This window comes from Harpegnathos saltator, unplaced genomic scaffold (genome assembly GCF_003227715.2).
Source record: "Harpegnathos saltator strain DR-91 unplaced genomic scaffold, Hsal_v8.6 scaffold659, whole genome shotgun sequence".
NCBI lineage: Eukaryota > Metazoa > Arthropoda > Insecta > Hymenoptera > Formicidae > Harpegnathos > Harpegnathos saltator.
Window position 1 is genome coordinate 785,001 of NW_020230492.1, and position 22,201 is coordinate 807,201.

Genomic DNA, 22,201 nt, shown 5'->3' on the forward strand with positions numbered 1-22,201 from the left:
AGTCAATGCACAATGTTATCATTCGTCATGCAATAACAGTCATGGCAACGTCATTCGGTTAGGGAGACAAAAATGTGGACGAATGTTAACGTGTGAACGTCAGTATGAAATTTCGCGCTGGCAACTAGATCAAATGATCAGACGGATCGTTGCCTTCAGCTACGGTTTCTGCATGTGTCCCTGCTGTTCATTAGTCGCCTAACAATCGCTCGAGCGATTGACAAAAGTATGGCTTTCAAAGGAGCGACGACCGATTCGACGACGAGGATTCGAAAATTCCCAATTCACGAGCCGCAACGACTTTGTAACGGAGCTTTCCTTTGTATTTCATTGTCGCGCGACTGAGGGCGGGCAAAGTGTAAGTGTTGTCGGTAGATTCGCCATTGCCACCAACGATATTCGACATGCCACAGCGAACCGATAGTGAAAACCTAAGAGAGTATGCCACGCCCCGCTCGACGCCGCTCTATCGGCGGATAATTCGCTCGCAAGGAGACGAGAGGAGGACTCGAGGCCGTGAGTACTTACATCAGGCATATCTAGGATCTGAGAGCATATACTTTGTATGGGGTAACCGCCCATCGATAGGGCACGCGGTCCAGGACTGTGCGCGCCCTACACATCCCCGGTACACCCATCATCAATAAATCCATCATTCCGGTCAAGGCAGCACAACACAAGACAGCACAAAACGCATCAGTTATGTCGATGAGTGCAGTGCTGAGAATTAGCGTTAACGCTAAGTATCGCTAAAGTAATACCCGCTTGAGAGCGGAACGCGACCTTTTGCGCACGTTGTCTATTCAGAAAGCATATATGCTTCGACGCCCAACAATCATCGACCCTCGAATCTCGCCTCGGACCTACTTTCAATATATTTGTCGATCACGCTGTGCATGTGCATATGCGCGTGCGCGCGCACGGACACGTACGTACACTTGTATACAATTGTATATTCTCTAATTTATTGGGATCTATTTATCAATGTATAAATAATACATCGAACGTTTCTATTTGTATAGTGACGCTCTGGAAAACCTTATTGCTAAGACTCGCTTTGTAATCTCACCACCAGGTGTAGTAGCAGCGTAACGACATTTTGCTCAACTTTTGTTCAACTTAAAGATATACATTATAAAAGTCTGCATTTCGAAAAGTCTTTCGGAGAGCTCTATGTACGAGATAGACGAATATATATTTTTATCCTTTTCTCGAGTTTTACTATTGTCTCGTTTCCCTGGTTGGAACTTGCGTCTCTGCGCTCCGTAGTCACATCAAGAAACAAACGACGAACAAATTTCGCGTCAATCAATCTAACAGCCATATGTCGAACAATTTTATACATACGCACGGTATAAATTGATAGAAAGAAATAAAGTCCAAGACTTTAGTAGCATAGTATTCACGAAAATAAACCAACGATTTCTAATCGACATGATCAGATGATTGGTAACTTTTCATTTTGGTAATAGAGGTGAAAAACAATCATTGCGCATGAATAGGTGATAACAGCAACGTAAAAGCTGGCACGACAAAACGCGTGGCGGCGATGAGTGAATACGCATAATAGTAGTAATAGTAGTAATAGTATTAGTAGTATTAGTATTAGTAGTAGTGGTGATGGCGATGGTAGTGGTGGTGGTGGTGGTGGTGGTGGTGGTGGTGGTGGTGGTGGTGGTGATGGCGATGGTAGCAGTAGTAAAAGGAGCATGAGTGTGACAGAGATGAGATGTATCTTCGATAGGAATGAAGGGCTGGGTAAGAGTGGTGAGAGAGGGAACGCGGGCAGAGCACATAAAACTAACAACACATTTCCCAGAAAAGAGATCATACGATACCCTGTCTTTGTACGTGTCTTCACATTCTTTCTGAAAACAAATTTAATTATTGAAAAATTCGTCGGAAGTTCGCCGGGAATCCTACAAAAACCTATTTAAAGACCTCTTGGCTTCTTACAGAACGAGAAGGTTTATTCTCGCGGAACGCGGGATATCCGTGGTATATTACAGGAGACTCTCTTCCTTTCGTAACATCCCGGATCGTACCAATCAATACATACTGCACTTACTGCACATCTTTTACCGAATCATCCCGCGTTAGCGGTTTTATCCTCCACTCACTCAACAATGCCTACGATATGAGCGAGTTTGAAATTCGGTCTCACGTTAGCGGAGGGATGTAATAATGATCTTTATTACACCGGCGCGAACAAACGGAACGCAGAATGGAGCCGGAAAGAGTAGAGGAAAGCGGATAAAGTACATACTTCGCGTATCGTGAGCGTGTGAGACATCATCTGAATGTTGACTTGGGACTGGCTAGTGGGCAAATTATCGGTGGAACGCGATCTGGCCAGAGACCGGGAACCCGTCAGAACGTTTCTGCTCTTGAGAGCCATTTCTGTGCGCAGAAACACTCTTGATATATACGCAGAGCTGAGTCCGCGAATCCCGAAGGCGGTACGCAGGAACTTTGCAGGTGTCACCTGGAAAAGGAGGTTTCACAGATTGATCGCCATTTCCTATTGGCTACTTGTAACTTGAAATCTGTACCGAGTCTTGAAGTTTTCAATAAAGAAGTTTGCATGTTTTAGTTTCTACCACTCACCGGTATCTGTCTGCAAAATCTGGACAAGGCGGAGTCTATGCCGTTTTTCGAAATCTCATTCATCCATTCTGAATTTTGTGGCGAAGAGTGTTTGTAAAATAATAAAACTAAAGCCATTGCAACCCGATAGAAGACCTGGAAACAATCGTCACTTGCATCAATTGTCAACTTTCTAAACAAAGTTGCCGATTCGAAACAATCTCCTTTGTAATGAAATTTGAAAAATCAATAACGACACATCTTTTCGCATTCGTTTAATTATATTATTAATTATGTTCTAATTATATTTTAATTATATTATTAATTATGTTCTGCCCATTTTGCTTATACGCAGCGCAAATTTCGTTCGTTACTTCGATGCGATGCGATGCGATAATGATAGTTTTTATTTGTTCGTTACATCTAGCCTAAATTAGTCCGTTCGCTAGAAATTCGTAGAATGGTAAAACTTGCAAGAGATTTAAATAAACGTAGCGTAATCTACTCGAACGAAGAAGCGACTCGAACGAGTGTTGGGTAGCGTGCAGAGGGATACGTCAGTAACGAGATGTCTCCGAAAAAATGTTTCGCAATGGGACATGGTTAGTGTGGAAAAACGCCACGAAATAACTCTACGAATTGGCAACGAGTCAATTGTCGAATACAACGTTCGTCCTATTCCTAGAACGTAAGTGCATTATACAGCACGCATCATTCTTACGGTTCGTGTTTGTTTCCATGTTTTGGGTAAATGCCAATTTTTACGTGTACAAGCTTACCTTAATGCCTTCGTGCAAAAAACAGTCCATAACCCTGACTAGATGTTGAAATGGAAGAAACTGCAATATCCACCATATCCAGTCCATATAAATTCTTTCGGCCCGCGAGCCGGAGCAGTGCCTTGTTAAATGTACGGCCGCTGATTTCTGAAATAGCGGATTCAAAATAGCCAAGCTTCAAATGGAAAAAAGAAAGGAAGAAAGAGAAAAAAAAAACTGCGTACATATTTGTATACAATGTTCTCAGCGGGTGTTGACAGTACATGCGGATTTATCAGACGCTCGACTCCATCGTATATGTATACGTATACACGAGGGGGAACGAATACAAGAGAGAAGAAAGATAAGGATAGAGAGAAGAGGGAAAAAGAACTTTTTCCCAGCCAGTTGATTTACGCGATTTTACGCGATGTAACAATCGAAAGATTTACTGACACACTGATTTACTGACGAATCGAATTCTTTTTCTTCTTTTCTTACCGACGAATCGAATTCTTCTCTCTTGCACTGGTGTTTCTCTCTCGGAACACACAGCACAAATATTTGTCGTCTCATAAAGTAATCGCTACTTACAACATATTTCTTGGTGATTTGCTCCACTGTTTTCCACGTGACTTCGTAAAGAAGTTTGGTCTGCGTGATAAACGTCTTCTCTTTGGCTGCTACCAGAGTAGCCATACAATGGTAGCATTCCTCCTCTGGAAGAGAAAAAAAGAAAGAAGAACGTGATATTCCAGATTTCAGTGTTCAAAATGATAAATATCGCGTAAAGTAATATTCACGGTTGCAACAGAGAGAGAGAGAGAGAGAGAGAGAGAGAGAGAGAGAGAGAGAGAGAGAGAGAGAGAGAGAGAGAGAGAGAGAGAAAGAGAGAAAGAGAGAGAGAGAGGGGGGGGGAGAGAATTCAAAGCTACATGTTTGCAAAGTGTGGAATAACACGAAAATACTAAATCATAGGAAAACAGGCATTTATGGGTTCACTTACCTGGCATAAAATGCAAAAGGAGCGCTGTTAACGGATAAAGAGAAGGGCTATACGTAATATCAGGACAGGCGTATCCGAGCACCGATACGACTCTGTCCGCCACATTTCTACCAGTTCTTGTCAAATTATACGACAAGCAATGCGTACTATCGACGAAGGGTGGTAGCATAATCGATTTGTGCTGTTCAAGTTCTGCAAAAGAAAGAACCAAGTTAAGCATCCTGTTGCGTTCCAACATCTACAAGAATGTAGGTAGGTAAGGACAGATATGTCCCCCCCCATCCCTCCTTTCTTTCTCTCTGTGTAGTAGCAAAGAGTAAGAAAAGTGTTTCGAGATAGAGATCCAAATGCTACCAACCTGTCGTGCCGAAGACTTGGTTGACCATGTCCCAATAGAATCCATCCAGCATGTTCTTGCCGTGTGAATGCTGGTTGCAGAGTGCCGGCCAGAGTTGCGCCCGGATGCGATTATTTAGCGGCCAGGCGTTCTCGCGCATCATCAACTTGACCTCTCGTTTCTTGCCTGCTTGCAGCAGAGCGTTCACCTCGGTGAAGGTCTTGAGGGTCTGTTTCTTGCTGGTAGGCGACTCTGGCTGCACGACGATGTTGCTGGTGTCGACATGTGGCGGGAACACTTCGGCGATGTTGGCGACGTTCGCCGCCTCCTCCTCGACCACCGACAGCGTGTTCATCGGCAACGAATTGTCCATCGGGGAGGCACTTTGCGTCATCTAAACATCGCTTCCACAACTATGGCGCGAAATTCCTCATGGTGCGACGACCGTCACACCACGGTCTCGGCGATTCTTCTCACGCAGCCTTCCCTCTCTCTCCCTCTCTCTCTCTCTCTCTCCCTCCCTCCCTCCCTCACTTTCTCTATCCTTCTCTCTCTCTCTCTCTCTCTCTCTCTCTCTCTCTCTCTCTCTCTCTCTCTCTCTCTACGCTGCCTATGTAATATCCTGGGATGTTTCGATTTTCATCTGTAAAGGAAGAATTTTTCGTTTCCATTCTCGGATCCGATACCGAGAGATTGCGACGTCTACTCGCTAATTTAATCTCGAAATCTCGTGGAACCGATCAGTGATCGGACGACCTCGGGGAGGGATCGATGAGATCGCGAGCGCGTGCGCACTTTATTACGCTCGCTCACGTGCTTACGTGCGCACATTTGCGATCATCGCTGCTATCACGTTGCAAACGCGCTCTCTGCAAAATCTCATCTCCCGAACTCGCGATCATCTCGTTGTAAGAATGCCAGCGTCAAAACAAGCGCGAGCGCGACGGTAGCGCTCCGTCGCGCAGTGCACGTGCTCTCGCTTTTTTTATCGCGAGTGCACGTGATGTAACAGAAACTGCGCGCGCTGCACTCGGCGATGCGATCTTGGAAATTTCGCGCGCGCGTGCACCGATAGTCAACACATGTCAACCCTTCGACGCGATTGGTTGTTCAACGTCTCCTGAAAAATCATTTGCTCGGACGGAAAGCAATCGCCGCGGCAAGACCGCAATTTTTTTTCTTTTTGTGAGAACAAACCGACCCATACAGCGCAAAAGTTGCGGCAACATTGCTGCAACGTCGCTGCAATATGCGACACCGGCTGCGTTCAGAAAACAAAGCGCTCACTGAGCGACTAGTAACCATTGGTCTTTACTGTTAGATCCTTACATTCAGACCAATGACGTTGATGAATCACTCGATTACTCGACCGTTGTGTTTTCTGAACGCAGCCATTGTCGCAACGTTGTAGCAATATTGCTGCAACTTTCCATGTCGTATGGGGAGGCTCGGCTTGTTCAACGAGCGCTATCAGATTCAGATGTCGCGATGTTCCGTCAGCCATTGACCCGTCATCAGACACGCGACGACAAGCGGAGACAATGAATATATGATACCGCCTAGAATTAGCACACGCGAGGAGAGCTCTGCCGCTCTAATAATAATGCGGCTCGACCAGATACACGAGTGGCGATAATCTCGGGGAGTATGTTTAACAGTTATTAATACAAAATGTAAGCGCGCGTTATCTTCTCTCTTTCTCTCGTGTCACCGGCTCTCGCAGCTACACTAAGCAAGTTGAAATTTCGGTGCATCCCCGCTTTGTATATACGCGGTACGCGGCCGGAGATTGCGGATAAAAGATATTATTGCGAATCCACCAAGCGCGAAGCGCTCGAACCACTTGAACCACTAGAAACATACAGGGTGTCTCTGAAGTCCGACCCCACCCGTGGATTTCGGAATATGGAAAAACAGCTCTAAATATGGAAAAATGTTTCAGACAAAAGTTGTTGAAGTTAATTGGTAGAAAAAGATGATACAATAAAAGACTGAGGTTCCCGTTTGAGAAAAGTAATGATCAGTGAATATCTCGAAAGTGGCGCCATCTGCAAACAAAATGATATATTATTGTTATATGTCCCCTTTGAGATCATACAACTTTTGTCTGAAACATTTTTCCATATTTAAAGCCGTTTCCGAGAGATCCAGAGGTGGGGTCGGACTTTAGAGATACCCCGTATATCGCATCTCGCGAAGGTGGAGGGGGCGGAGGCGGCAGCAGCAGCAGCAGCAGCAAAGAGGGAAAGCAAGTGCATCGTTCTCTCACGCTATGGTAGCTGCTGCGACCGCGCTAATATTCGACCGACAGCCCGTCAACATCCGAGATTCTTGGAAACTCTCGACGACTTTCAGCTTCGAACGCTCATTCCTAGCGAGAGAGCGAGCAACAAGAAACGCGCGGCAGCGCGTGTGCGTGCCATTACGTAAATACCGCCCGTAATTTCGGCGTGCGAAATCTAAGCAAACGGGAGATAAATGTCCGGGAAGTGCTATCCAAGAAATTTCACAAGTGGCAGAGCAACGCATGCGCGTCTCGTCGTTTCCGACCTTGGCTCCGACGATCCGCGAGAATTATCATCCTACTTCTCTCCCCCCCCCTCTCTCTCTCTCTCTTTCTCTCTCTCTCTCTCTCTCTCGCTCGCTCGCTCGCTCCCCCTCCGGCCCTCTATCTCGCGGATTTGTGCACGCTGAATAATTCATAAAAGCACGCGCTCGCGCTCGTCGCGTCAACGTTAGACCCGGTTCACGCGCGGCTAACGAAGTGCTATACGCTAAGCGCTGTAATTTCTCGCGCAGCACTTAATTCCCCGAGGGTCACATTCGCGCGCGACTCCGCGAGACGACCGTTTTTGCATGCACTTTTATCGACCCGATCGGAGAGAGGCCAACATTCCAAATTTGCTAGTCTATTTCGATCAACGCTCCATTTCTCCTCGCGGACACTTCGATTTACGCTTGCGCCTCGTTTTTCACTTCTTTCGACAAGAAGTTACGTATCCTCGTCGCGCGTTCGCATGCATTCGTAGCGTCAGTGAGCAACATCATCGTGAACAACTTGGCCTTAGGCGCGCCGCATATCACCGAGGTGAGGATACCGTCGCGCGCGCGCGCGCGAGAGAGAGAGAGAGAGAGAGAGATAGAGAGAGAGAAGGCCTTGACCTTGTCTCCATTGACACGAACGACTCTACGCACACGGCCGTTGAGATATATATTATTACGTAAACTTTGCCGATCTGGCCCGACCTGGCGTAACTCGAGCTCAATTAACCCTTTGGACATCAACGTTTCCAACTGGAAACGTCAGTTTTCATTGGTCCCTGCCGCAAAACGCGTCGCAAGTTTCTTTCGAAAGTTGACACAATTACGGGCGCGCGACAAACTTGGCGATCGCATCTTCTCGCAGAGAAAGAGAGAGAGAGAGAGAAAGAGAAAGAGAAAGAGAGAGAGAGAGAGAGAGTGAGAGTGCGCGCGCATGTGCATCGCAGCCGATATTATCGATAAAAAGTCGGGCGCGACGCCCGACATTGATAAGCCGTTAATTTGCTAATTAAATTGAGACGAGATAAACAGTCAGCAAACACATGTAATTTATCTGCTTGCTTCGGTACACCGCCGAGAGATCGAAAACTTAGAACGTTATCCGTTGCGCGATGCAAATTTTCGTACACGATTCTCCGCGCGACGACGTTTCCGGAAGTACCAATTTCGATCGATGAGAGTGTGCAATTAGCATATTATCCACTTTACATACAATCAAGTACTAACAATTGAGCGACACTTTCTCGCTGAGCAGTTTCAATTACATCGTTTTTCTTCCGTGCTTTTCACTGAACAATGTAATCTTTGTTCCGATAATTTTACTTATCGATATGTGTGTGTGTGTGTGTGTGTGTGTGTGTGCGTGGGATGTAATGAGACAGCAGCAGGAGAAGGAGGAGGAGGAGGAAAACGAGCTACTCAATTATTTGGATAGTGTTACCTTAGAGATGACTGATTATGTGACCTTTTATAAAAACATTTTTACGATCACAAACGATACTCCTCTAATGCGGATATCAACTGGAGAGACAGCCGCGATACGCGATCTATCGAATCGTCATGCGATGTTGCTAAAAATGATTCCAAAGGGGTGGGATGCAGCGAATATATCGCGTCATATATACGTGTCGCAGACGCGGAGGTACGCGTTATCACGCTCGCTCACGTTCTATTAGTACCGCAAGATAAGTATCACACTACGCTAACGCATTCACGCCTGAAAAATTACAAATTATTCTCATGCGTTGTATCATAACATTACGCTCGCTATCGAATACGCGTTTTGTCAGTGTGACATCAAGCCGATTGTTTCTAAGGTAAATGTCCCAGTAACCGGATCCGGTTCAAGCGTAGATCGTCACAAAAAATACAATATATAATATTAAGAATAGCTTTGATAATAAATATTTGCATTTGTTCGAAAACTTAAGATTCTCTTAAATAGGGAAAAATTATTTAAACCAATATATATTTATATATATATTATTAATGAAATATTTACATAAGTAATGAAGCGCATTAATGTACCATTGAAATAGGTTATGGTCCAATGTTCGGATATAATTTGTCCCAATATCTGACCGCAAATAGAAAATTAATATATGCTAACGGGAAATAATATAAATACAGATGCTATATTTCTTAATGAATTTATTAACGATTGACCATTATTTTGTCAAACCATAGACGCATATTTATTTAATTTTTATTTTAATACAAAAGTATCAAATTAGGTATATTTTTTTCCAATTAATCGTCAAATATGGCAATTTTTTACAATAATTATTACTTTCGTTCATTATTGTTAAAATAAATAATAAATATTTTTTTTCAAAATGGTCGGACACTGGGACGTTCACCTTACTCACTGTACAAAATATTTCGGATGATGCCGGTCGTTGATCCTCGAACCTATCGTTCGACGTTCAACTGGGCAGATACGTCGTATCTTAAAAACATATCGGAGTAAAACAACTTACAAAATATATCATCCTTTTCATTTCGAGTTTGACGACGCGACTTGTAGAGGAAGGAAAGATGAGAATAAAGAATTTTACACGATCGTACGCGCGAAAATGTGTTTGCATAGTGAAAGTGAAAATCTCTCTCGTTTTCCAGCAAGATTAATTCGTTTAATTAATCTCGAATAGAGATACATAGCGCGTGTACTTTATGTGTATTGTATTATATTTTTCTACTTTTATGTACAGTATTGCAACTGTATACGCGAGGGAAATCCGCTATCTGGTCTTCACCAGGTGGCAGCTGCACTCTCTCTCTCTCTCTCTCTCTCTCTCTCTCTCTCTCTCTCTCTCTCTCTCTCTCTCTCTCTCTCTCTCTCTCTCTCTCTCTCTCTCTCTCTTTCTCTCTCTCGCATATTCCGAGTCGAGAGAGTGAAAAAATTCGACGTGGAAAAGACTATTTTTATTCGAACAGTGACTCCCTGCGCGCGGTGGTGTGATGGTCGGTAAGCCAGTGTCGTTAAATCACGATGATTACGGCATTGGGCTTTATTGCTCGGAAGTAGGCAGTTCTCGTTTCAGGGACTTTCGTTTATAGGTTACAACAAGATAGAACGATACTAGTAGGGTTCTGTTGCTCCGGCTTTCGACGAGTGATTTTTCACATTTTTTCCTCCCTTTGTGTCCTCACGCGAGAGTCGCGGCGCTAAAATCGCCGCGTTGACGGACTCTGTCAGAGAAAGACTGATGATCCTTCACTGGCAAATTAGACTTTAACTTTAATATCCTAATTATCAGCTGCCTATAATCAATACACAATCTTGTAACACCTCTCTCTCTCTCTCTCTCTCTCTCTCTCTCTCTCTCTCTCTCTCTCTCTCTCTCTCTCTCTCTCTCTCTCTCTCTCTCTCTCTCTCTCTCTCAGCAAGCAGAAACGATCCCAGTGTGTTTCAAAGTGCAGCTTACCAACGACTCTCGACGTTTCGTATCAAATGAAAGTAATCTGTGATTCGTGATTCGATCTCTGTAGAAATATTTGTAAATAATTTTTTTGCAGCATTGTATCGCGCGTTATAACCTGCACGCTGTCGAGAAGGATTTCATGCGGCCCGAAACGTTTGAAACGTTATCGCGCATCAGTCGTAGATTTTACATCGTCAACGAATAATTTCTAAAATCGAATTTTTAACGAAACTTGACGAATCTATAGGGATCTATTCGGAAGGAATTGTAGTATAATCCGTTGGTTCGATCAGTGACATCTGTGATCACATACATGCACACACACACACACACACACACAAACACTGATGAGTAAAATCAATACTTTTCAGTAAAGAAAACTGATTCTTCGTACGTTAATTCTGACCAATATACTTCAGCACCCTTAACCTTGTAAATTACGGTAGTCAGATAGGCAGATGAAGAACACTCTTTCAATGACATGTGTATATAGTCGTTCGTTTTAGCTGCGTTTTATCCCTCTCCCTATCCCTCTCTTTTTCTCTCACAGATATAAATAAACAATATTTTGTAAATAGGAGCAAAGATAGGAGCAACAACGAGAGGAGAATTAAAGGATACGTGTTTTTTCCTACAATTGCATTTCCCACAGCTTCATTTTTTTTTATATGAGAGAATCGACAACAAAAATAAGCAATCCCAAGTACTGATCTGCTCTCGAAACGGGTCTATACTCCTTGTGAATGAATTCACAAGGAGCAAACGGTGCAGTGGAAGGATCGCGAGTGCAGAGAGTGTAGTTGACAAGTAGTGGGAAGGGCCGCAAGGTATGTTTCGTTTTGAATATAAGCTCGTGTACGTTTTCCCGAGTGTGAAAAATCACACACGGACCTATCCGGGATACCGATCGATCGACTCTCGCCAGTACACGGTACGTGTCCGTATCAGTCACACATCTACATCTCGTTTACTTCTCCTTTACCAAACCTATTCCAACCATGATGCGTACGAGTCTCTTTTGTTCCAAAGTTGAATCGTCAAAAATGTCAGCGCGCGGACGAGGCGGGCGCAGCAACTTCCTAGAGGAGTAACAACTCACCGTCAATTTAGAAATGTGTACAGTATCAGCGAAACGGCCCACCTCGGTAAGCAGCGCGAGCGAGGCGTCTCCAGCGGGTAGCTCCCCGATTCTTGCTGCGTCGTCGTCCTCGTCCTCGTCGTCGTCGTCGTCGTCGTCGTCGTCGTCGTCGTCGGAGCGTGGCATGCAAGCGCACGGGACAGACAGGTCAGCCCGGTGGCTGTGCGCCGTTCGCGGTTGACGAGTTGCACTATCAGTACCGTCGTCGTCGTCGACGCGCACTCTCGCTCGCTCGATCACACTTTGTTCTCGTTTCGCACACGAGCGCACCGTTTCATCACCTCTCGCGCGCGCTACCGAAACTTGCCACTTGAAACGTTCACGGCGACTCTCTCACGAGAGCACTCACGATCTCGCGCACACACGACACTGACACACCGCGCGAGAAGGTGCGTTATCTACTGCGCGCGTATGTATGTACCTCGCGTACACGTACCTTTTGACACGCGTGCGCGCGCGCGCGCACGCACGCACGCACGCACGCAAGCACGCTCGTTTGCTCGCTCGCGCGCGCGTACGGATGAGATTACCTCGGAGCACGGAGGGAGATCAGACGAACCCTCGCACCGCGGTCGTATCGCTGGCTACCGCCGCGGCGAAATATCCGACGAATACGTGCGCGTACACTCGTCGAACGGACGACAACGGCTGACAAGTTTCCGATCTCGTTTACAATCATACGACCACACGACACACCTACACATTGTGCGCGTCCAAGAGCTACTGTCATCGAGTGTCCAATGTATTGGCCGGGCCGGATTCTCTCGCGCATGCGTGCGGAATGTGCTGTCAGGGAAAGATCTAATATCAGGAAATAGAGGCGCGATTGGAGAGGGTGACAGAGCGCGTTTAGCGCGCACTGTCCGTTCGCGCGCTTTACAAATCATTTCTATAAACTTGTTACGATTGTAATTTTGTCTATACGTACAAATGAATGATTTCGCTTTCCTTTCGCTTTCACGAATTTCTCAAGAAAATATTTGGTCGATGGCCGATGTACGTCTCACCCTTTTCTCTCGTGTAACTACTTCTTTGGTGGGTGCATTCTGCGCGCATGCGTAGAGAAATTCAGGCCGGGTAACCCGGCTCGGCTAACAACACCAGTGGCGCCATCTACCGGCCCGCTGTCGCCTCTCGCCGACCGCGCCTCGCGGCGCGAATCCTCCTATCGATCCACGACCGCCGAATAAAATCGCTGAATCAAGCGCGGCGAATTTCCTACATCGAACATAATACATAACGCGTCATATATTCTATAGTACTCGACTGATAATTCGGTGAAACGTTGTTGTAACAACGAACGAGTTGCGAGACTCGAAAGAAAGAAAGAAAGAAAGAAAAAAAAGCTCCGCAATCTTTTTGTCGACTGTGCACTTGCAGCACAAGTACAGAAGGTACGAGCGAAACGGCGAAAACCTCGTGTCGCACCACGTGTCCTCGTGTCAACATGAAGCGTGCTTGTTGACTCATTCCCTTCGTTTGACGTCGCAAATTTTGATTCGATGTTCGTTACACGTGCTGCTAAATCATGCCTTCTACTCACGTCCACGCGATCCTTGCTATTGTACAGGTACACGGCGCATGTTGCACATCTATTGCTTCCCGTCATCATTAACTCGTCAAGTCGCGCACGCAGGGGCAAGGGAGTATTGGGCATATTGGCATCCATTGTATCCAGAATCGTCAGATTTTTGTCGTAACGATTTTTTACAATGCTTTCACACGCTACACACGACACGATACGGAAGACACGACATCGACGAGCGGTGTAACAAAAAACATTTGTTACACATATAACACGTACGCGATCACGATGAATATATTGTACGGGATAGTCGTGTGCACAGAGTGAAAAACAATCGCTCGGCTACATTTGTTAATATTTATCGTATGACAAACGAGATGTTAAGACCTTTATGCCTTTATGCGTATACGCGATGCGTATAACTCGTATGCCGTGTCAGTCGATGTTATCGCTTTGAGCGTATATCGATTACGATGGACAAACGATGGATTCGCGGTTTACTCTTGTAAACTGCGATTACTTTGCAGTTTTGCTTTTCAATGTCGGACAGGATACCGCGATAATATATCTATAGTGTTCGCGATAATTGCTCGCGGCTCGATGGGATCTAACCTGACATCTACCTCAACTTTATGCTAACCTCATTCTAACCTACATTCTTACTCCAACAAATATCGAGTGCTATCGAAAGAAAAAAAAGTATCGTTCGTTCCGATTGCTTCTCGATGATGCTTCCTTTCTCTTTGTTACAAGACGCGGTGATAGGATCTTTACAGTTATAATCATATTAAATCGTAATAATTGTCATGTTTATAAATAGCAGTTTTCTTATAGCGAATTATATATAAATACGGGTGTGTGAAAAAATACGTCGAGTATATTCATTCGAGAAAACTCGAGTCACTGTGTGTATATATTCCCGAGAAGTTCGTGAATAATTCATATTTAGTGCAAAAGGAAGAGCCAAAATTTCATTGTTTTTTCTTTTCTACGTCAAGTTGATATTTTATGATGACGTCGCTTCATCTAAATGACAGAATCTCTCTCGATGCGGAGAGTTGCGAATGCAAGTAAGAATTTTATTGCTTCACAGCCAACATTATTGAATAAGACTAAATTTTCGTAAAAGATCGTACGATACAATACGTTGTAATACACTCGACTATACAATACGACAGACAGCTGTTGGTCTAGACAGCATTACGATTGCAATTATATTCTTGATTAAAAAAAATATGATTTGTGTAAAGCTAATATAGTCGCTCTGTAATTTAACAGTGATTAATCGTGCAGAACGATATCTTTTTTAAAACAATATATAATTTATATACAATAATGCAAGCGCATATTGTAATGGTGATCCTTATTTTCTGAATAACATCTGCAACTGCTTGCTTTATTTTTGATAAATAAAGAAATATTAATTTAGTGATATTTAATTTATACAACTTTCTAGCGTAGTATTGGAAATAAATGTATATAATATAAATATAAATGTATTTGGAGTGCAGCATATATGTATTGGACATACACACATATATACTTTTGGAATAATTAACATTGGAAACATTGATTATGCTTTCAGATGTAGATTTTACATTTTTAGATATAGTCTTTAGATTTAGTCCATTCTTACTTTGAAATATCATCTTCTACGTTTAGGAACAAGACTCCAGAATCCAAGGCTTTGATGACAAATATGATGACTCATGATCATGTATTGGAACGATTTGATAACATAATAAAGTCAGAAAATGATAACAGATTTTATAGGGGATTAGTTTTAGCTAATAAGATGAAAGTACTTTTAATAAGTGATCCAGCAACCGACAAGAGTGCTGCTGCACTAGATGTTAATATTGGTAATTCTCATCATTATATACTTAATTTAATATTTTATATCTCCAGTTTTCCTTCCCTTCCCTTTCCTCTCTATTTTCAAAGATTTATATTTTGGGCAATTCCGAATCAGGTTATAGATTCCAGCCTCCTTTTTTTTCTTTTTCCCAAAAGGAACAGAAGGAAGGATATATGCAAAAAGATCATGCAAAAATAACAAATTGACATAAAGTTTGTTCCGATGTAATATATATTTAATCAAAAATCAATTTAATCAAAGAATTCTGAAATTTTCACATTTTGAATAGTTGGTTAAATGAGATTTCTTCAAGAATAATTTTGGGTTACTGGATGTGCATCTATATCGCAAATAAATGTCAATCTTAACATCTCGATCCCTTTTAACCCAAAATTTTTCAAAGGTTTGCAAACACATTTTCACCAATGTCATATTGCAGGTAGCATGTGCGATCCCGACGACTTACCCGGTTTGGCACATTTTTGTGAACACATGTTATTTCTGGGAACAGAAAAATATCCCAAGCAGAATGACTACTCCAAATATTTATCAGAGAACAGCGGCGTTAGCAATGCGACAACATTTTTAGACCACACTACGTATTACTTCGACGTGAGTCCAAAGAAATTAGAAGGTGCCTTGGATCGTTTTGCTCAATTCTTCTTGAAACCTCTCTTTACGGATACATTGACCGAACTGGAACTGAATGCTATTCATTCGGAGCATTTAAAAAATTTGGCGTGCGACATCTGGCGATTCGGTCAACTGGAGAAGTCGTCGGCAAATCCTCGCCATCCTTATTCCAAGTTTGGCACAGGCAATAGAGAGACATTGGACATATTGCCGAAACAGATGGGCATTAACGTTCGAGAGAGACTACTCGAATTTCACGAGAAATATTATTCCGCTAATATTATGTCACTGTGCGTTCTTGGAGAAGGTAAATCAACGATTAATGATTTATCTGAGAAACTTGTGTCTTTCTCGAAAAGATATACGTACGTTATACGTACATATAATATGTTACGTCTCGCACTTTGATGAAAAGTTTCTCAAGAGTGGATTCACAATCTCTTCTCGGATAAATCCAATATTCGTAACTGCATAATAATAAATATAGGTTTGCGCCTATTAATTAAATATTCAATTTTCTACTTAGAGAGCTTAGACGAACTCGAACAGATGGTGGTAAATCTCTTTAGTGAGGTGCGAAACAAGGAAATCGATATCCCAGTGTGGCGCGAGCATCCGTTTGACGATGAACATTTTCGTACTAAATGGAACATTGTTCCAATAAAGGATACGAGGAATCTCCATATTACATTTCCTATACCCGATCTGCAGAAACATTATCAAGCTGCGGTAACGCAATTCCTCTTTAGTTGTGATATCTTACATTATATTAGATTTCTTTGGCGGAATAACGATATGTTAAAGTTAATACTATTGTAATATTACAATATTTGACATAAAATTGTACATTACATATATATATATATAAAATATCGTTTTACCTTTATCTCACTATACTCGTCTCTTGTGTTGCAGCCGTCATATTACGTTAGCCACTTGCTGGGACACGAAGGAGAAGGATCCTTGTTATCAGCTTTGAAAACGAGGGGTTGGTGTAACTCCCTCATATGTGGGAAAGACGCGTACGCCAGAGGTTTCTGCTTTTTCATTCTTGTCGTTGATCTTACTGAGGAAGGTTTCAAACATGTCGATGAGATCATCACACTAATGTTTCAATATATCAATATGCTAAAGAAAGAAGGCCCAATTGAGTGGATTTACAAAGTAAGCGATAGAACAATAGAAATACAAATTTATATCTTGCACACGGGTTTAATTATAATAGCAATTTGTGGTACAACGATCGAGGACGTGATTTCTTGTGAATAAAGCGAGATAAATGTATAAAGCCTGCAAGCGACTTAGTAAATATGCAGCTGGGCTAAAGTAAAACTGATGCAAGTATGTTCTTTTTCCTTTTTTTTTCATTTTTCTTTCTTTTTTTTAATATGTTTCGGATATATATTTCCTGAACCAATTTCGATCTGATCCGAGTCCTTCCTTTTCGGGAAGGAAGTAAGATGAAAATCGATTGGTTTGTCGGGAAATAATCTTCTGATTTATTATCAGTTGTTACGAGGAATCGTCTTTTTCGTTCTCGGTTGTATTACATTTTACGCAATGAAATTTTCTAATGATACGAAATGTACGCATATATTAAATGAGAGGATTTTGCACTCGTTGCAGGAATATCGAGACTTGGCGGATGTGAATTTCCGCTTTATGGAGAAGCAGCAGCCTCGCTTGTACGTATCCTCCAGGGTCTCGGGGCTATGGGATTATCCAATGAACGAAGCTCTGTGCGCGGATCGCCTTTTTCCGCAATGGAAGCCAGATTTGATCGATACTATAGTGAAATGTTTAACGCCACAAAATATCAGGGTTCACGTGGTTGCAAAAGCGTATGAAAGTATAGCGAATGAGACTGAACGTTGGTACGGCACTAAATATAAAAAGGAGACGATACCGGCGGAAATAATTGACAGTTGGAAGAATGCCGATTATAATTCAGAATTGCACTTGCCAGCTAAAAATGAGTTTATTCCATCGAGATTGGATATAAAACCACGCGATGATAATGTAATTGATTGTTGTGATTCTATGTATCCTATTTCTTGATAACATGTACACACACACACACACACACACTTTTTTGTATGTGCGCCTATCGTCATGCATATCAATAATTATTAAATTTTTCAGATGAAAGAGTTTCCCACAATCATAGAAGACACACCGTTTGTAAGACTTTGGTTTAAACGGGATGACGAATTCTTAGTGCCAAAGGCCAAAATGTTCATTGAATTTGTCAGGTATGCAATCAACTTGGACATATATTCTATACGGTTAATCGATCGATTTGGCAATTATACATAATTGCCATGAAGATATATATATATACATCGACTGTTAAGGCAAACTCTTTATAATGTTAAAGCTTTACAATTTCCGAGGCGATTTCTTCTCACTTGAAATGTCGATCAGTTGCAAGAGAGAAAAGAAACTTATCGTTATCACGAATAAATGTTGCTTATTGCTGTGCAATCCTCGCTAAGATTAATCGCCAATGACGTGTAATCGCCAATTTATCGTATTGACCGTAAGAAATGCATAATAACGGATGCTAACAGATAGATATCGTCACAATTAGCATAATTATTCTGTTTGTATTTTCAATCTCTGTAGTCCATTCACCTATATGGATCCCGTTAGTTGCAATTTAGGTTATATGTTTGTCCAGCTATTGCAAGATTCGTTCACCGAGTATGTATATCCCGCCGATTTAGCCGGCTTACATTGGAAACTTAATTATACCCAGTATGGAATAATAGTGAGTAAAGAAGTGTTACTTATAACGAGCGTAATGAGAGTAATGATAGAACTAATTAGAGTTGGTCACATTGTACAAGGCACATCGAGACAATTACTCGTCACAATGAAAATACTTTACGATGGAAAATGAAAAATCGCGCCTGTATAATTCACGACGAATAATCGCCGCAGCGATACTCGAATAATTTTCTTCTCCTCTAGCGAAACAAATAAGAGCTTATTTTACTTTATTCGTCACGCATCATTCGTAAGCTCACTCAACTCTGCATTGTGTCTCGTGCAATAATGTCAATCTCTGATATCGATATAGTAAGCAGATTGAGAGTCGCGTGTAACTCGAGAAGAAAATTCATTGTTTCTTTAGCTCAGTATATTCGGCTACGACGACAAGCAGCACATATTGTTGGAAAAGATCGTGGACCGAATGCTAAATTTCAAGATCAACCCGGAGAGATTCGAGATCTTGAAGGAGGATGTATGTACAATAAGAGACGGAACGTTTTGTTGAGTTGTTAGGTGATCGCGAAAGTTTATGTGGTTTCCAATATCAAAACTGACGCAAACTGCTAGTAAAAACAAAACTCGGAATATTCGACTATGGCATGTACTAATCAGCATGTAAACTGTCAGTTGATATACTTTGATGCAATCTATTGCTCCGTTACACGCATAACTTAAAACAATTCTCATGTATGCATCTCATCGACTAAACCGCACGAATTTTCCCAATTATTCAGTAGTTGAATGGTTCGTACTTATCACTCATTTCGAGTATATGATATATACTTGCAGTATATCAGAGAGCTGAAAAATTTTGAAGCCGAACAACCGTATCATCATGCGATCTACTATCTTGCTCTTTTGTTAGCGGAACAAGCCTGGACGAAGAGTGAATTATTGCACGCGACTACTTGTAAGTATGCGAAAGCAAGTTGCAATCGATTGAAGAGGAGCTCGGTATCCTTTATCCGGTAAAGAGTTCCAGCATTCCTCTTCCTTCTCTTTCGATGTGTCTCTCCCTCCCCTTTCTCTCTCGATTTAATTGATCTACTGCTTATTCTTCTGTTAGTTTAGTTTCACTACTGAGGAAAACGATGTGAATTTAATTGTATAAGAATGTAAGAAAATGAAGGAACGCAGGTTTTCTCTCACGGCCGAGAGAGATGAAAATATGTAAACATTTGAACGAGCAAACGAATGTGATCTACTTCTACTGATAATGTCTCCTTTTACACAGATCTAACTGTCGGCAGACTTCAAGCGTTCATACCGCAGTTGTTCAGTAAGGTGCACGTGGAGTGTCTGATACATGGTAATATAATCGAGAAGGAAGCTCTGGATATAGTTAGACTGATCGAGTCTAGATTAAAAAGTGCGATGCCTCACATAACGCCATTGTGGCAGCAGCAACTAGTGGTGCATCGTGAGATCAAGCTCGATGATGGTAAGCGACAGCATGCATGGATAGAGAAGCGATCGATTCACCGGTGACTGGCGGATCTCGTGTAAAGATAAAGCGCAGATCCGCAGAAATCGGCATCGAGAATCGATCGTTCGATCATCTGCCGAAATACGTACACTGTAATGTATAACGTTTGAGTGTGCTTACTCGCACTTGCTCGTTTACTTTCGGTTGATCGGTGTGTCTCCCAGTCATCAGTTGCGATATATTTCGCCGTAGGTCGTCACTTTCTCTTCCAAACGGAAAACAAATTGCACAAGAGCTCGTGCACAGAAGTGTATTATCAAATCGGTATGCAGTCAACGGAATCGAATGTATTGCTGCAGCTCCTAGCTCAAATAATCAGCGAGCCCTGTTTCAATGTTTTACGGACTCAGGAACAATTAGGCTACATAGTGTTTAGCGGTGTGCATAAGGTGAACGTGATGCAAGGCCTGAAAGTCCTAGTTCAAAGTGACAAACACCCGCGATACGTTGAGAAACAGATCGATTTGTTCATCAACTCCATGCTCGTAAGCATTTATTTAGCCCCTTTATTTCCCTCGCTTCCTCTCGTGTCGTAAAATAGTCGTAGATCGTACTGTATAATTAATGTAATTTCGGTGCTTCAGGACTACATATCTACCATGTCCGAGGAGAAATTTGAGAAGCACAAGGATGCCCTGGCGACATTGCGTCTCGAGAAGCCTAAAAGTCTATTTTATCGGACCGGTATATTCTGGAGCGAGATTGTGGCACAGAAATACAATTTCGATCGAGTGAACATCGAAGTAGCTTACTTGAGGACCATAACGCGGGAGCAGTTGTTCAACTTCTTCAAGGTAGTACCATAGCCGTTTTCAGCTGTTGTACACTTTACATGTAATATGTATGGTCCTTGGTGACGGTTCAACCCGACGGTCCAACTGAACTTGCCAGCGCAAGCTATCCTTGGCAGCAATCAACGGCTTCATATGATCCTCGCGCATCAAACACTTTGAAGGATACAATATTTATAGATTTTGCATCTTACGTACGTTATTTTTTAGGAAAGCATATACGGCGCAGCTCGACGTAAGCTGTCGTTATACGTGATATCCACGGCAACGGACAACGATAAATCGACCGACGAAAAGGAAGAACCTTTTGACGACGTGCCAGAAATCGCGGGAGAAATTGAGAATATCAACGACATCTTATCGTTTAAACGCAGTCAATCTTTGTATCCAATATTGGAGTCGCATACGCATCAGTTTCCCAAAAAGGGCATACACTCCTCCAAGTTATAAAGCTTATCGCTTGATTGCAAGGAAAAATTGAGTTCGATTCTCTCTATGCTTTCCTTGCAGGATTCCTATACCCTCCTTTTCTCTCTCTCCTTCAACGAGACATTGATTTTCCTCGGGTTCATTTTGGCACGGACACGAATAAAAGGAGTGCAGCTGTCCCCCTTTCTGTACGGACAACCGCATACTCACGTATTGCGAATTCTAAAATAAAAATAATATCCGAGAGTAAAAATTGCCTTTCAGCACGAATTGATTTTTGGAGATTTAGGCTATTGATCTTACAAGTGTGCGACGAATAAAACAATACGCAAACTTTTACTCCATCATTGTCTGCTATCGTTCAATATAGACGCTAAACTTCAATTATTATGTACATGTAAATTGTATTGGTTTGAAATTGATATAAAATGCGTATGATTGGCAACTTTCTGACGATGTTTTTCTATGATCGACAATCCTGGAGAAATACTGAAGCCTGAAAGTGTGGCGATCTTGATTATTCTATGAATTGCAGCAAAACGAAATATTAAAAATAAATTATCTTCGTCTACAGATTCTTGCGTCTTTTCTCTCGTTTTTGCTTGTTACGTGATATTGTACTACGTTTGTACAATATCACATGCCGCAAGCGGAGAGACATGTCAATAATTTTGTCTTAACTTTGGAATACCTCAATTAGGGCATTTGGATTTTGCCACTGCCGACGATGAAAAATGTGGAATATGTGGCAGATGTTGCTATGGTTTACACCAAAATGCAAACTTGACAAACATATATATTTTCTTTATATGTACCTCGTTAGGAATTATATATACACTGGACAACAAAATAACCAAAAATTTTCCATCACATGACTTATTTTATGCTTAACAAAGTGATAGTCAATAATGTA

General features: G+C 42.2%; 2 protein-coding genes and 2 long non-coding RNA genes across 10 annotated transcripts in view; 1 reads left to right on the forward strand and 3 right to left on the reverse strand.

Annotated features, from left to right (window-relative positions):
- sky (GTPase-activating protein skywalker) overlaps positions 1–5,228 on the reverse strand; it is a 10,729-nt gene extending 5,501 nt beyond the window's left edge. Inside the window, exons 1-8 of one of the 4 annotated variants that reach the window (XM_011144384.2) lie at positions 4,709–5,081; positions 4,351–4,542; positions 3,939–4,063; positions 3,366–3,512; positions 2,608–2,742; positions 2,267–2,485; positions 1,839–1,868; positions 529–615 (exon numbers count right to left, since the gene is read on the reverse strand). In XM_011144384.2, coding sequence (XP_011142686.1) covers positions 529–615; positions 1,839–1,868; positions 2,267–2,485; positions 2,608–2,742; positions 3,366–3,512; positions 3,939–4,063; positions 4,351–4,542; positions 4,709–5,081 — 1,308 coding nt within the window. Of the gene's footprint in view, positions 1–528; positions 616–1,838; positions 1,869–2,266; positions 2,486–2,607; positions 2,743–3,365; positions 3,513–3,938; positions 4,064–4,350; positions 4,543–4,708 lie in introns of all 4 variants that reach the window. The other 3 variants (XM_011144382.2, XM_019842279.2, XM_011144383.2) reach the window with 3 other exon arrangements.
- A 4-nt stretch (positions 5,229–5,232) lies between these two features.
- On the reverse strand, positions 5,233–13,372 carry LOC112589913 (uncharacterized). Of its 2 annotated transcripts, none has more exons than XR_003113858.1 (4): positions 13,335–13,372; positions 12,720–13,009; positions 11,753–12,577; positions 5,233–5,330 (listed from the first exon to the last, which is right to left on the reverse strand). It is a non-coding gene; the product is annotated as an uncharacterized LOC112589913 (long non-coding RNA). The 2 variants fall into 2 exon arrangements; XR_003113859.1 differs by having other exon boundaries at positions 5,234–5,330; positions 12,799–13,009.
- Ide (Insulin degrading metalloproteinase) lies at positions 13,019–21,738 on the forward strand. Of its 3 annotated transcripts, XM_011144380.3 has the most exons (15): positions 13,224–13,361; positions 14,315–14,386; positions 14,979–15,178; positions 15,614–16,114; positions 16,334–16,536; positions 16,723–16,971; positions 17,434–17,826; positions 17,950–18,059; positions 18,433–18,577; positions 18,944–19,054; positions 19,372–19,492; positions 19,817–20,023; positions 20,261–20,553; positions 20,653–20,862; positions 21,070–21,309. In XM_011144380.3, the coding sequence occupies exons 2-15, from the start codon at positions 14,325–14,327 to the stop codon at positions 21,307–21,309; spliced, it is 3,045 nt and encodes a 1,014-aa protein (XP_011142682.1). In that variant the 5' UTR covers positions 13,224–13,361; positions 14,315–14,324. The 3 variants fall into 3 exon arrangements, with proteins under 3 accessions (XP_011142683.1, XP_011142682.1, XP_011142681.1); XM_011144381.3 differs by lacking the exons at positions 13,224–13,361; positions 14,315–14,386 and adding an exon at positions 13,019–13,185; XM_011144379.3 differs by lacking the exon at positions 13,224–13,361 and having other exon boundaries at positions 14,135–14,386; positions 21,070–21,738.
- LOC112589914 (uncharacterized) lies at positions 16,362–20,269 on the reverse strand. Its single transcript, XR_003113860.1, has 3 exons — positions 20,158–20,269; positions 16,689–16,873; positions 16,362–16,512 (listed from the first exon to the last, which is right to left on the reverse strand). It is a non-coding gene; the product is annotated as an uncharacterized LOC112589914 (long non-coding RNA).
- Positions 21,739–22,201: the final 463 nt, after the last annotated feature.

Coding starts and splice junctions, on each gene's coding strand:
- Ide (XM_011144380.3), top strand. CDS start 14,325: ATGATGACGTCGCTTCATCTAAATGACAGAATCTCTCTCGATGCGGAG. Junction 14,387..14,978: donor GCGGAGAGTTGCGAATGCAA/GTAAGAATTTTA, acceptor TTCTACGTTTAG/GAACAAGACTCCAGAATCCA. Junction 17,827..17,949: donor TAAAACCACGCGATGATAAT/GTAATTGATTGT, acceptor TAAATTTTTCAG/ATGAAAGAGTTTCCCACAAT.